At 42.8% G+C, this 14,853-nt stretch overlaps 1 protein-coding gene across 1 annotated transcript; it reads left to right on the top strand.

Annotated features, from left to right (window-relative positions):
• Positions 1-6,638: 6,638 nt before the first annotated feature.
• On the top strand, positions 6,639-12,842 carry ESM1 (endothelial cell specific molecule 1). The gene is made up of 3 exons (XM_054987169.1): positions 6,639-7,110; positions 10,775-10,930; positions 12,458-12,842. The coding sequence occupies exons 1-3, from the start codon at positions 6,810-6,812 to the stop codon at positions 12,556-12,558; spliced, it is 558 nt and encodes a 185-aa protein (XP_054843144.1). The 5' UTR covers positions 6,639-6,809; the 3' UTR covers positions 12,559-12,842.
• The last annotated feature ends 2,011 nt before the right edge of the window (positions 12,843-14,853 follow it).

The raw sequence follows: 14,853 nt of genomic DNA, 5'->3' as shown, positions 1-14,853 counted from the left end.
GAGGTAGGTTAGCCTGAGAGTGTGTGACTGGCCCAAGGTCACTTCCACTGCAGTAGGGATTTGAACCTGGTTCTCCAAGATCCTAGTCCAACATTCTAACTATTACACTACATGCAGTTGTGCATATCATATAAAGTAGAGCACACAGAAGTGGCAATTGGCACAAATGGTCCCTCCATGTGACTATAAGGCCAGATGTAATTCTACTACATGCGTTATCTTCAACCTTTTGAAAAATGCAAGGCTAGAGCCATCTCGGCTTTACTGAGATCTTTCCCAAAACATTTTTCATTTTGTTTAACCCTGGCTGGCTTGATGTTGTTGGCTATGGGAAAATATCACACACAGAGACCTCAAATGCTCTGGTCTTGACAGAGGGGCCAATACAATTATTCTAAATGGCGACAGTATATATAGGGGACATAACCTCTTAATTTTCCTTTCCCCAATTGCCCTGGGAAGTAGCTGGGTGAGGGGAAGTAAATACAGGGAAGGGGCTGCCTGTCTGGTATATAGAGATGGGCACGATCCAAAAAAATTAACGATCCAGCTGATCGTGGATCAGTGCCAGCAACGATCCCAAATTAATGATCCACACCGATCATCTCCCGTTCCCGATCCATGGATCGTGGATTGTGGAAGCCAAAGCGGGGTGCACTACTATTCCCAACTATGTGGGAAGGTGGGTGGTGGCGGTGGCCGCCGGGTCCAGCGGGCACGGGGAGATGGCAACTAGCCGCCTCCCCTCAGGGAGGGGATGTTCACACACACACACACACACACACACAAAGCAGAGGGGGGGAGTTTTTAACCCGTCCCTGCCTCTCCAAATAGAGAGAGAGAGACACCCCGTCAACATGTTTCAGTCAGCTTTTTAAAAAAAGCAGGGACAGAATCCTCCATTCCTCCCCACCCGATTTTAAAAGCAAGCAGCCTGTATTCCAAAACCATATTTTAAACACACACACAGAGCCATGAATGAGGTTTCCCCACAAAATACAGTGTTTTAAAAGCAGGTTAAAAACAGAGAGTGACAGACAGAAAAACAGCCTTTCCTCCTACAAAGCCCTGTTTTTTTAAAAAGCAAAAAACGTTTGGAGTGCCCATGGCTACAGAACACCCCCTTCCCCCTCCCTCCCCTGGGTGTCTTCTCCCAACTGGTGAGTGCTTTGTTGCTTCGTGGTTGGAAGGAAGCCCTGCTGATCAAGGAAAGCTAGCTTCCATTCGGGTTTCCAGGGCGACAGAAGGAGGGCAAACACAGCTCAGGTGTTCCCCTGGCTCTGTTGCCAGGGGAATAGATTGCTGACGCCTGAGTGTCTGGATCCCCAATCTGAGCACGGACGCCCCAATCCAGGCCCCTCCCAATTGCTGGATCGTTTGGCATGGACAATCATGATCCACCGGGTCACGATTGCGCAATTGCCATAATCGTGGGGTTTTTAAGATCGTAATGCGGATCATGCCTATCTCTACTGGTAGATCTTCTGGAAGAAGAGAGAGGAAACTCTCTGAAGATTTGAGTCAAGGATCTCTGCCTGCTAAATTAGAGGCTAGACAGGTGGCATGTGGACCAGCCCTCACCTGCCTGGAAGGGAGGTTTCAGGTGGGTGGCAGCATGTGTGAAAGGGCAGGGTCTGCCATAAGTGGTCAAAGACAGAAGCCTATTTTTAGGTCTCTGCCAGCAATAGATTGGTTTTGCTAACTGAAACTGGGATCCTCATACTGTTATTTGCAATTCTATAGGGGAAAACATGTTGTCCCAAAAACCTGCCTTTCCTCTTTAAGACCTATCTTTTAAAAGCTGTCTTTTCCATTTAAAACCCTCCTCCATTCCTTATCTGAATTGTGGTGCGCAGCAGAGAAACAACTGCAGAGTTTCCTGAAGGAGACCTTGGCCCTAGATCCCTTCCAGTCTGGTTTTCGCCCAGGACACGGGGTGGAGACATTGCTGGTCACCCTCACGATCTTTGCAGGCATCTGGATCGAGGTGGATTGGTGCTGCTGATTTTATTTGCTCTTTCAGAAGCGTTCGATACAGTCGATTATGATCTTTTGACCCACCACCTCGCCGATGTGAAGATTCAAGGGACACCATTACAGTGGCTAGTCTCTTTTCTCCACGGTCAGGGACAGAGGATGGCACTGGGGGAGAAGGTATCGTCCCGCTGGCTGCTAACATGTGGTGTGCTGCAGGGGGCAATACTCTCCCCATTGTTGTTTAACATCTATATGTGCCCCCTCATCCAGTTGGTGCGAAGTTTTGGGATTGGATGTCACCAATATGCAGACAACACCCAGCTATATCTGTTGAAGGCTGGCTGGCCGGACTGGATTGGCCCCGGCCTGGATCAGCCCCAAGAGCATGCTTTTGAAGCCGTGGCTGGATGGTTGAGGCAAAGTCAGCTGAAACTAAACCCTGCAAAGATGGAGATTATGTACTTGAGTCGCAGAAACATGGATTCAGGACTCTGGCTTCCTACACTCGGTGGGGTGGTGCTTACACCAGCTCCAAGAGTTAGGATCCTGGGGGTGACCCTGGATGCCTCCTTGACAATCAAGGCCCAGGTCACTGCAGTTGCCAGGTCCTCTTTTTTCCATCTTCGACGGACCAGGCAGCTTGCCTCTTATCTTTCATCCTGTGACTTAACTACAGTAGTCCAGGCAATGGTTACCTCTAGGTTAGACTACTGTAACACACTCTACGCAGGGCTTCCCCTGAACCTGATCCAGTTGTTACAGAATGCGGCAGCGCGTGTCATCACCAGAACGCCAATATGTGCGCATATAATGTCGTTACTGCATCAGCTGCACTGGTTACTGGTGGAGTACTGAATCAGGTTCAAGGTTTTGGTACTAACCTATAAAGCCCTATGCAGACTGGGACTGGCGTGTCTGTGGGATCTCCTCTCCCCATATGAACCCCAGAGGAATATTCATTCTAGTGATAAACATCTGTTAAAGGTCCCTGGCCTGGCATCGACCAGGGCCAAGGCCTTCTTGGTCCTGGCCGCAGCCTGGTGGAATGCTCTGGCCAATGAAATCAGGGCCTGGCAGGATTTGTTATCTTTCCAGGCCTGCAAGTCAGAGCTATTCTGCCAGGCGTATGGCCAATGCTAGGTAGAGCCTCCTGGCGGTTGAGTATAGAACATGCCCTCCCTACTAGTAACATCCTCCATCTCTTACATATTCCCTGCTAGGATGCTCTGAAGATGGTCAAAGGGAGGTTGGTTGGATTATTGTGCTGCTATGTATATGTATTTGTATTTTAAATATGTAATTTTGAATGTTTTATGGTTTTTAGACTGGTATTAACTGTTTAACTTAATTTTAAATTGTATGTTGGTTGTGATCCGCCCTAAGCCCTGCTGTGGGGAGGGTGGAATATAAATTGAATATAAATAAATAAATGTATATAGCTTATCTATCTCTATAACCCTTCATAATTGTGTGAAAGTAGCAGGGGCAGTTTTCCTCACCTCTTTCCAGCTAAGCTGATCCTGCCAAAAATTCGCTCCTCTTCTATCTGTTAAAGATTCTGGAAACTCCTCTGTTTTCTTTGTATCAGCCCCTGATGATTCCCACTATGTCATCAACTCAGTCTGCAAAGCCTGCGCTTCTCAATACTTCTCTCTATAGCCATAAACATACGTGTCTACCAATATAGGATACACTTCTTATGTGTGATGAAATGGATGCTAGTTCAGAAAAACCTCATGTCATAATGGTCTTTAGTAAGTAAATCAATAAGAAATCTATCTCAGTTTACTCTTGTACCTTTATCTAGCACAAAGGCAGGGGCAAAATACGGCAGTGTATATAAAGCAGCACTGAATTAGGAGCGCTTGGATCACTGGAACTGATTTTACTGATATGTCCTCTTGTCATATAGCATGAAGCTCAATGCCTACAGTAGCAAAATTGCATTTACAAAAGACCAAGTATCAAATATCCCAATAACAACAATACAGATTGTTTGAACAGTGCTTTAAATACAATCAAATCATTTCTAATTATGGGGGAGGGGAGTCATTCTAATCATTGCTGACAAAGAGTCCTGATGAAGAGAGCTATGGCTCTTGAAAGCTTATGCCACAATAAAGTTGGTTAGTCTTAAAGGTGCTACTGGACTCTGCTATTTTGCTACTGCAGACTAACACGGCTAACTCCTCTAGTTCTAATCACTAATTTCGGACTTCATATATGTTTTGTGTGTGTGTGGTGCCCTCAAGTCATAGTTGACTTATGGCAACCCCTGGTGGAGTTTTCATGGCAAGAAACTATCAGAGATGGTTTGCCATTGCCTGCACCCTTGGTCTTCGCTGGAGGTCTCCCATCCAAGTACTAACTAAGATCGACCCTGCTTAGCTTCTGAAATCTGACAAGATCAGGCTCACCTGGGCTCATATATGTTTTAACTAAGTCTAAAACAAGACTAAAAGCACAAATACAAATTATAGTTAGATAAGAAGTGAAGGAAGAGAATGGTTCAGCATACAGACACCTGACAGGCATGCCTTCAACCAGACTTAATCAGCGCACACACCACACAGTGTTGTCCTTGAATGGCATTTCTGTATGCAGCATTTCTCCCAGTCACAGGGTTGGTTTACTGAATCATTCTATATAAGCAACAACATTTTTTGCCTGTGCCGTTCCAGCTTTCTGGATCTAGTCTGATGACAGAAGTGCTCCCACTGATGCGGACAAGGGAGGGGGGAGCTAAAGGCAAAGGTTTTGCCTCCCCTCCTAAACAGGCCACCTGGTCCTGTCAGGGAAACAGGTAAAGGCTTTGGCTGTATACTCTGTAAGGAAGGGCTGCCATACAGCTAGCGGGGACAACCCAACAATCTGAGAAGAAGAAGAAGAAGAAGAAGAAGAAGAAATACACTTAGAGGGCAAGATCAGAGGCAAGAGACTTGAGAGAACATTCTGATCTCTTTGTGAAAGAGAACCTCAATTGAGGTGGGGTACCCACTGATGTACAAGTCCATCTGCTCACTTGAAAAGCTGAGATGGGTTTGTATTTATCTACCAAAATGGGAAGGGGCTTCTTCTCAGTGTCTGAAGCACTCGTTTTTAGCCATACAAACCTACTAATTGCTCTGTGGGTACCAAATAGTTAGGCATGGACTAGAAAGGGAAAAAATGCGAAAATAAATGCATAGGGTTAAAGCCCCTTGCTTTCTCCATTTAAAATAGCCCCTTTCCTCTGCAACTCTGCGCTTGCATCATGATCCCAGTAGCAGCAAAGGAAGGGAAAAAAATTTGTCCCCAATCTTTCATGTACCTGCTTTGCAAGGGAGAAAATGGCATGTGAAATGGGGATCATTTCTCCTGTCTGTCTGCAATTTTGACAGGGAGAATTCTTTAGAAGGAGAAGATACAGTCTGAGGACTTTATTCCAATTGTATGAGGGAAAAGCAGATTCAAGACTGAAATGTGTCGTGCTTTTCACTGACTCTAGAATGGAATTACTTTCTACTACCTGCCGGGCATATGAGAAGTGTATCCCTGGTGTCAAGGCTACAATCCTTGGAATTTAGTTTAGATTATGAGAAAGGGGGAGTTACAGACAGGACATTGTTTTCTGTTGCTTCCAATAGAAACAGCTATAGGGTTAACTAATCCAAAGGGGTCCATTAAGCTATTAAAGAATCCAAGCAAAGTAATTGATGAATAAAGTGAAATGAACCTGAGCCCAAATAAACAGTCTGCGTATATCCCAGGTTTGGATGACTTTCTTGTATCTGTCCATGTTGGGGACTCCTGATTTTGATTGAGCTCTACTTTCTCTGTCTTGAAATGGTGTCGACTACTTGACAGGTTGACCAGTCAACCGACCACAGTAGGCTGGAGTCTTTCAGCTACTGAGATGAGAGAGTGGAAATAGTTCCACCCTTCAGTGGAGCCAAAAGGGCACAGATATTGTGCAGATGAGAAGCTTTAGAAAGGAATAAAGGCCACGGCTGGACATTTACCGCTGGAGACTTTAGGCTGCCTGAAAAGTATTGAACTGATAACCACCTGAGATTTCTGAAGATGAAACCACAAACCACATTTGTTTACTCTGTTACCTCTGGCCTTACTCTTTGAATGCAAGGCCCAGTTATCTATCTAACTAAACATTGACAGGATTATTCTTTTGTTTCCAAGAATACTTTCCTTTAACTTTAAAAGGTGCATTGTCGTTTTCTAAAGAAACAGGCTCTTTTCCTTATTACCAAGGGAGCAGGGGTTCAGAAAATGAGATTAACACAGGAGGCTTACAGTTAGATATATGATCTTTCATACTGCCTTCAGGAATGACTTTTGTAAGAAAAAGGTCTTATTTGCAAAGGGATGGACCCAGTGTTAGAACAATTCCTATCCTGAAAGAAGGTATGTAACCTACTACTCTTCTTCCCCCCCCCCCCACTTTTCTGGCAGACGTCCTTGAGCATTTGAGACGGATGTGAGAGAATTTTCAGTCCTCATTGCAAAACAACCCAACTAAACATAACAGATTACATCAGCTCAGGCTTTTCAATTCCTGGATGGCAGCAGCGTGCTAATCCAACCTTCATCCTGGATTTCGCAAAGTAAAACAAGGGAGGCTGGCAGGAGGACAGAACTGCCAGATTGAGGAAACTGACGACAGGCCCTTGTGGGCAATTCGGCCCTATAAAGCTCAAAAAACCAAAACCAAAAACAGTAAACTGATCTTCAGCTACTACTTTTGGGTTCTTCACTGCTGTCCTTCACAGCAGAAGACCTGCGTGCTGATTTCTCTACCTGTTTGCTGAAGAATTTTGTTTCCATCCACATAAGACATGAAGAGTTTTCTAGTCTTCCTTCTGCTACTGGTACCCATGCACGTTGGATCTACCTGGAGCAGGAAATATGCAGTAGACTGCCCCGAGCCTTGCGAGAGCGCTGAATGTAAGAGCCTTCTGCACTGTAAACGGACAGTCCTGGATGACTGCGGCTGCTGCAGGGTATGTGCTGCAGCGTTGGGGGAGACTTGCTACCGGACTGTCTCGGGGATGGATGGAGTCAAATGCGGCCCTGGACTGAAGTGCCAGTTTTATTCTGAAGAAGATGACTTTGGTGATGAGTTTGGTATCTGCAAAGGTAAAGAAAGAATGGGCACTGGATATGGTTGTCATGGCAATGGTGGAAATACTCCATAAAGAGAGGTTGGGAATTGCTCACAGAAAATGTGCAATTAGGACTTAAAAAACAGCTATGGTGTGCATATTACCCTGGCACCATGAAAATTCCTCTGAAAATGTAACAGATGCCAATTATAATTTATACTAAATCATTCATATGCGGATTGCTTAACTCTTAATCTTGCAGCCATTCTGTAAGGTAGGTCACCTTTTTTCTGCTTTGCTTACGGAGAATTGAGGCTGACTACAATGATTTACCTAACAAATCTGTGACCTAACCCCTTAATAAGTTTGCCAGCCCTTTACCTAAAAGTCCAGGTTGGCTTTATTTACAGGGTAAAGGACACATTTGTCTGTTGAGTGGGAACAGTGTGGACAATAAGTGTTCTCAGAGCAGGACCATAAGAGAGCACAATGGTTTTGCCACTAATTTGTGCCTTTGCCTGAGCAAATGTGCAAGTGATTTTCTACAAAAGCCAGCTTTGTGTAGTAAGGTGAATCCCACACCCCCTAATTTAGATATGGTGTTCTTGCACCAGGCAAGCAATCCCTCATTACCTCCTATCCCACCATCCCTAGGTTGGTTACTGTCAGACTTCTGAGTCCAGATTCCTGCAGGTGCTTTCCCCTTCTCCCTTCCCTAGTGCCTAACAGGTGTCTGGTAAAGCCAGAGATACCCATCCTGGTTGTCTCAAACATCACTAGTGCCACTGTACATGTTCAGCAAAGCAAGGCTGAGAATGAGGTGGCTAAATTTAGGTCACACCATTTCAGATTGTCATTGGCTGCCAAGCAACAGAATTTGTGGGGCTTCCATTCAATAATTCAATAATTCACAACGGGTGATGCAACATTTGCATCATACAGATGGAAAGTCCAGACAAACTCTGGCAAAACAATTCCCATGGCAAGTTAGCAGCATCCTCTCCTACATAAATGAATTGAGAATTGAAGACTGAGGGATAATCAGCACATGAGCAGTGATGAGCAGTGCACTTTTCTTAGTTTATAAAGAAGCCATGTCGTCTTGGCTGTCGTCTAAAAGCACATTATGCAAACCATAACTACCTTCTGACTTCTGTCAAATTGACATCTAAGGAAGTGTGCATAGGATTGTAGGATGAGACCCCACTCCTACACATTGCATGCGTGCAATGGTGGTGCTTAATGCCTATAGTCCTATAAAACAAAGTGTATTCCTGCCAATTAATTTGTTTCATTGAGGTGATGACTAAATCCAACCCTATACCCACTACCAAACATCTAAGCAGGCCCACTGCTGTTTATTTTACAGGGAAACATATGCAAAGTCCCCAAATGATCTGAGCAATCTTGCAACACCCATTAACAAGTGCGATTCCCCATCCCACTAAGGATCTGCAGCATTTAAATGCTTTAGAGCCTGTCTAGTATCAGTTATGTGAATACCTGCCAGTGGGTAATAAATAGAAAGAGGAAGAGAGCTTTTGTTATGCATATGAACATTTAGGCCAGTGCAGGTTTTTTTACATTTACATCAAATTCCCAAATATGAGTACAGAAATGCCCATCAATTTTAACTGTCTTCAAGAACCAAAAAATGCTTTTCACAGCTGCATTGAAAACTGCAGCCAATATTGTGCAATAGGACTCTATTTTTGGTTGGCTAAACATCTGCCCTAAGTTTGTTTATTACCAAAGCCTCTTCTGAGATATTGAGGGAAGTCCAAGATAAATTACGTTTAATGAAGAGAAACTACCATTTGTGGTTCTAAGGAAAGGACTTCTTTAATATTTCCTTTTTCAGTTCCTATAACAGTCACACCCTAGAACCAAAATAGTCTCCAAAAGTAAACAAGTGTGCCTGTAATATTCACTTCACTGACTGGTCCTCCACCTGTCAATCAACTGAACTTTTACCTGACTAACTCTGCTTAGCAATGTAGGGCAGCGCCATGCAGCTCTACTGTACTTACTCAAAATTCCTCAGAGCTTCTTGCCTACAGAAAATTAAAGCACAAATCAAAGTTATAAGGGAATAATATACAAAAAAGGGCTTGGGTGAAAAGAATAAACAATTGTTTCTCATTACAATAGTGAAGAAGCTAGCAAGTTGCTGCCAGACTTTCGATATAACCTCCTTAAGGAACAAATACCTCAGTGTAAGTTCCCAGAAACAATACAGGCAGTCTATCAGTACACAAACAGCCCCCAACACGGCAAATAGTACCATTAGACCATTTCTGGTGAGGAAAAAGGGCACAGGGGACAGGCTGAACCCCCTGCCCCCGTGCCCTGTGGAGCCCCACAACCTTAGGAAATGTGTTCCTAGTAGGTAATTCACACATGACATGTGACTGACAAAGTCTGATCAAGGAACTGGACACAACATCAAAAATTGTAATGTGCAGTTTGGCACTCAAGTTTGACCTCTCTCACAGAATCATCCTGTGAGCCACTGAGCTGGATCCTGTCAGTTTTTCTGTTCAGTCTCTTCTGACTCACCTTCTTACTGTAGCAGCCATCCTATGAGGCTTTTGTCTGCACCGTCCCTTGATCCCCAGTGTAGCCTTCTTGGTCGTCAAAAGGGGACCACCTTTCCCATTGGAAAAGCTGGTAGGATACAGCCCACTATCTTCTGCTTGATTCTTCTTCTGTTAAGTGGGAATATTGATGACCTGCAGTTATTGGGATTTGGGGTGCCCGTTTCATTGCATATATAGATAGTTCTTTATATCCTTTTTATTTCTGAGTATGCAGTTTTATATTCTTTTACTGCTTGTAAGGATATTTATCAAATTGACATGGACAGATCTGGGGGGTTTAACCTTAAGAGTTGATGGCACATCTTTTCATTAGCGGCTTGATTTCTACAGGATGTATTTCTAATCAAGATCAACAGTTCCTCATGAATTTTATACCTTTAAGATTGTTTCCCTGTTTGTAAGGCAGAATTTTTTTTAAAAACCCATAATTTAGAATGTCTTTGCAAAGATCTTTAAAAGTAATAACATAAAATTAATTCCTTTGTTTCTATGGAGAAGTTTAAATGTATGTGTAAGACTGCAAAAGTATTGTTTTTTTACAAATACATTTCTGACAGCATTATCAAATTGTTCACCTCCTTGTGTTTATATTCTGTACCCTTTCCATCATGGAATGGAAGGTGATGATGCCCTCTGTGACATCAGGATACTGTTGTCCCCCCAAACAGGCACTGACTAGACATCACCAAGTAACTAAATTGTGGTATTTGCTGCTAGTGGACATAGTGACGGTCATAAGCATAGATGGCTTTCAAAGGCGATTAAACAGATTCATGGAGGAGATAACCCTCAACAGCTACTAGTCATGGTGACTCTAGGGCAACTAGTTGGCCACCGTGTGAAACAGGATGTTGGACTAGATGGACCACTGGTCTCCTTACGTTCTTAGAGCTAGCCCCTCTTATTTATTTATCTGTTGTCTGCTCTTCTCACTGAGACTCAAGGAGAATTATATAATGTAAGTCAATGCCATCAACAGCAGGCACTTTCTATTCAGCGAGACCTCAAACATTAAACCGTGAAAAAAACAAATAAGATAAATCATCCTTGAGAAACTGCATTAATATATGTGTTGCTGTTTCATTTGTTTTCTTCCAGAGTGTCCTTACGGCACCTATGGACTAGAATGCAGGCGAACATGCAATTGCCAGTCTGGAATATGCGACCGAGTAACTGGAAGGTGTTTAAAGTTTTCATTTTTCCAACTGGTAGCATCGAAGCCTCCGAACAGACAGAAATTAATTTCACATACAGGTAAACTCAGACACTGTTGATTTTCTTTCTAGCACATGGCATCAGGACATACTCCTGCTGCAGCAACATTGAAATGAATCGGAACTGCGCAAGTCCACTGTAATGCTCTTGTGCAAAACTCTTTGAGTGATGGTGCCATGTGTTACTGAAAGGATGCTTGATTTTAATGGACATTTTACAATGACTAGTAACTAATAATCTGCTGTCAACTAAAAAGCACATACAGAGAGAAGATCTTTGAAAAATCATGGCAAACTATGCCTTTTATTCCTTTATTAGTAAGAGTTCCAAAGTTTAATTGTAGTCATTTAAACCAAAGAATTACCCACATAACCACATTTCTTAATGAATAATGGTAAATGAAAGTAATCTTGATGCCTCCTTAAGGACTGACAAATGTAGAGAGCAGTCCTAAGCAGATTTGCTCAGAAGTAAGTCTCATTTTGTTCAATGGTACTTATTCTTAAGAAACTGTTCTTAGGACAGCAGCCTTATCGCAGGATCAATGTTCATAGACCAGAGCTATTCAGAAATCGACACTCATGAATCTTAATAAGTGAGGAGTCCACACAAGCTTATGACATGATATCAGTGCAATCGTAAACCAAGTTATGCCTTTTAAAGTTCACTGGCTTAAAATGGCTATCAATTGGAAGATCGGTCAGGACTGAATAGCATAATCAACACAAAACAACTTCCTAATTTGGGGCACAACCCATCCTCCTCTGCAGATAGTTAAGCTTGCTGAAGTAAACCTTAGAGTCTCAGTGAATTCGTTTTCCTCTTCTGCGCCTCTGCTTGTCTGTCCTCAACTTGGTACCAGTCATAGCAACACAAACAGCCATCATCTCATTTGATAGATTTGTGTGCTCCTCCCAAACGTCAGCCTGTGTCATGTCATGGTTTCAGTGTCACAGGAGGACTGCGGAAACATGAGTTCAAGTTTCCATTCTGCCATGAAGCTTGTGGGCCACTCTCTTACAGCCTGATCAGCCTCATGTGGGCAATGGAACACCAGGGGCCATGACCTCCCTGGAGATGTTGGGGGTAGATCTTGTACACCCACTGTTCTAGAGGACTGTACATGCAGGTTACCTGAGCTCCAAACAAGAGTAGTCTGTGTGCACTGACTGGTTGGATCTATACAGGAGAGACAAACATGAGCCTTTTATAGTAGGAAAAAAAGTGGAGCAAAGTGGAGCAGACAGAGGGAAAAGTGCTCACTCTGCAATCATTACAACTGAATTTTATTGTTTGCATTGCATTACCTAAGAGAAGTTTACTTATTTGAAAATATTAATTATTTCTGCTTTTGTCATTTTTGGAACATTCACAGCCCAATCCTAAACAGAGTTACAGTGCTCTAAGTCAATTGAAGGCTTAGAAGGGTGAACTCTGCTTAGGACTGCAATTTTTTGTTTTACAGTTTTGATCAATTTCATGTTTTTTTTCCCCTAAAGGTCTTTACCAAATGCAAATATTAGGGGAAAATGTGCTTCTCAATTTTCTTCTTTTTTTAACTTTCAGAGAATGACATGGCATCTGGTGATGGAAATTCTGTAAAAGAGGATGTTGCCAAAGAGAAAGTTGTTCGATCACCAATAATGAAATGGTTAAATCCTCGTTGATATCTGCAGAACTTTCAAACTTTTCCTTTTTCCAGAATTGTTGAATGTTCACAGCTCAGTTTAAAAGGTAGAGCTCCAGCAAAGGAAATATGTAAAGATCTAATCTCTGTGTCTTCAGGGGAAAAAAAGCAAACTTTCAACATAGACTGTGTACAGTGTGTATGATATTTTGGATATTTTCTGATAAGCATTTGAATGGTAAAATGTATTATGAATTGCTGAATGTAAAATATTAACAAAACTGGAAAAAAATGCCCCATGCTCATTAAAAGTGGTGAAAATTATGTTGATAGACTGTTAGAAAATGTGACATTTATAACTGACATCCTTAGTCATGCCTTAATTATAATCATGTACAGGACTGATTGGGGAGAAATGAGGGATAAGCAATGAAATCTCACTTGAAACTATATCCCACTTCACTATGGTGAGAACATACTCCTTGCGACATACTCATTGCGTATGAAGAAGTGGGCTCTACTCCACAAAAGTTCATGATGCAGGAATCAAATGTTGTTAGCCTTTAGGGTGCCAAAAGAATCCTTATTGTCCTTAAATGAGAACAGAAGAATGTAAGTCCAGCCTGCTGAATCAGACCAGTGGTCCATCTAGTCCATCATCCTGTTACACACAGTTGCCAACTGGCTGCCCTGGAAGGCTAACAAACAGATGCTAAAGCTCTCCCCTCGATGCTGCCTCCTAGCACTGGAATCCAGAAGTTGGCTGACTCTGAATTTAGAGCTTCCTTTTAGTCACCATGCCCTGACCTGGATACTCCAAGCAAACCTGATCTCATCAGATCTCAGAAGCTACGCAGGGTCAGCCTTGGTTGGTAATTGGATGGGTAACCTCCACCGAAGACCAGGGTTGCTATGCAGAGGCAGGCAATGGCAAACCACCTCTGTTAGTCTCCTGCCTGAAAACCCCACCAGGGGTCACCATAAGTCAACTATGACTTGAGGGCAGGATTTCATTTCATTAGTCACCATGGCTAGCAGCCATTGGTGGAACTCTACTCCATGAATCTCTTTGCATGTGTGAAGTGCTATCCAATCAAAGCCAATTATGGCGACTGCATAGGATTTTCAAGGCAAGAGTCAAACAGAGGTGGTTTCCCATTGCCTACCTCTATGTAATGACCCTGGACTTCCTTGGTGGTGTTCCACCCAAGTACTAATCAGGGCTGAGCCTGCTCAGCTTCCAAGATCTGATGGAGTCAGGCTAGCCTAGACCATACAGCTCAGGGCATGAATCTCTCTAACCTCCTTTTAAAGCTATCTGTGATTGTGGCAGGTCAATTGCCTGCTGAGTAAATTAGTATTTCCTTTTGCCTCTCCTGAATCCATTTCCCATCAATTGCATTGGGTGCTCCCAAGTTAAGCAGTCTTAATTTTGAAGCTGGGGACTGCAGTCCTATACATACATACTTGAGAATAATTCCATTGTACTTGATGGAATTTGCTGTTGCATATAAGATTTGTTTTTGATGTACAGGATTACAAATTCCAGTAGGGTTCCTTTCAACAACAACAAAATTAAAAGGGAGAGTCCAGCAACAAGAACATCAATTCCAACGGATACCTTTTCTGAATCACTAGAGGTACTGAATTGCTTAGCGTAACAGTGCAATCGTAAGAACATTTTCCTGGGTGTAAGCCCCGTTGAATAGACTTGAATAGGATTCTGAACAGACTTGTTTAGGGTTACTGTCCACATTAATTAGTTATCATCGTTTATAGCATTTGTGAATGGTCACTGTGCTTATCTTGTGTGCATTTGAGGATTGTGCAGAAATGTCACAAACATTTGAAGCGAATACTTCCTATACTTCTGGCCTTTTAACCTGTCTTTTTTCATTCCCATCTGCTGTATATATATTGGATTGGATCCAGCTTGCTTTTTGGCTGCTGAAAAAAGGGGAAGGGGGTCCCATTTGACTACTAAACAAAGTGATAGGATTATGAAACCTTCATGTACAGAAGCCACATGGGATGGGGTTGTAGCATGGAGAGGAACTGAGCGAGATTGAATGAAAAAAACTATCTGGATCCAACTCACTTGGTTGTCTGAGAATGTTCAGTGTCATGCATCTGATGAAGCAGCCTCTAGACAGCAAAAGCTTATGCTTCAAAATATATATATATCTGTAAATCGTGTGCCACAAAACTGCTTTTTGTTTTTTGAAGCACAGGATTGAGTTGTATGGCCATAATCCATCATAACTCAGGTGGAAAGATATCAGTGGATATAAAGAAGCCTGAGGAGCAATACTAAGCAGGTCTACTTGGAAGTAAA

Source organism: Eublepharis macularius, chromosome 8 (genome assembly GCF_028583425.1).
Source record: "Eublepharis macularius isolate TG4126 chromosome 8, MPM_Emac_v1.0, whole genome shotgun sequence".
Classification (NCBI taxonomy): Eukaryota; Metazoa; Chordata; class Lepidosauria; order Squamata; family Eublepharidae; genus Eublepharis; species Eublepharis macularius.
The sequence above is the reverse complement of the archived record's forward strand: the minus strand, read 5'-3'. Positions and strand labels throughout refer to the sequence as shown.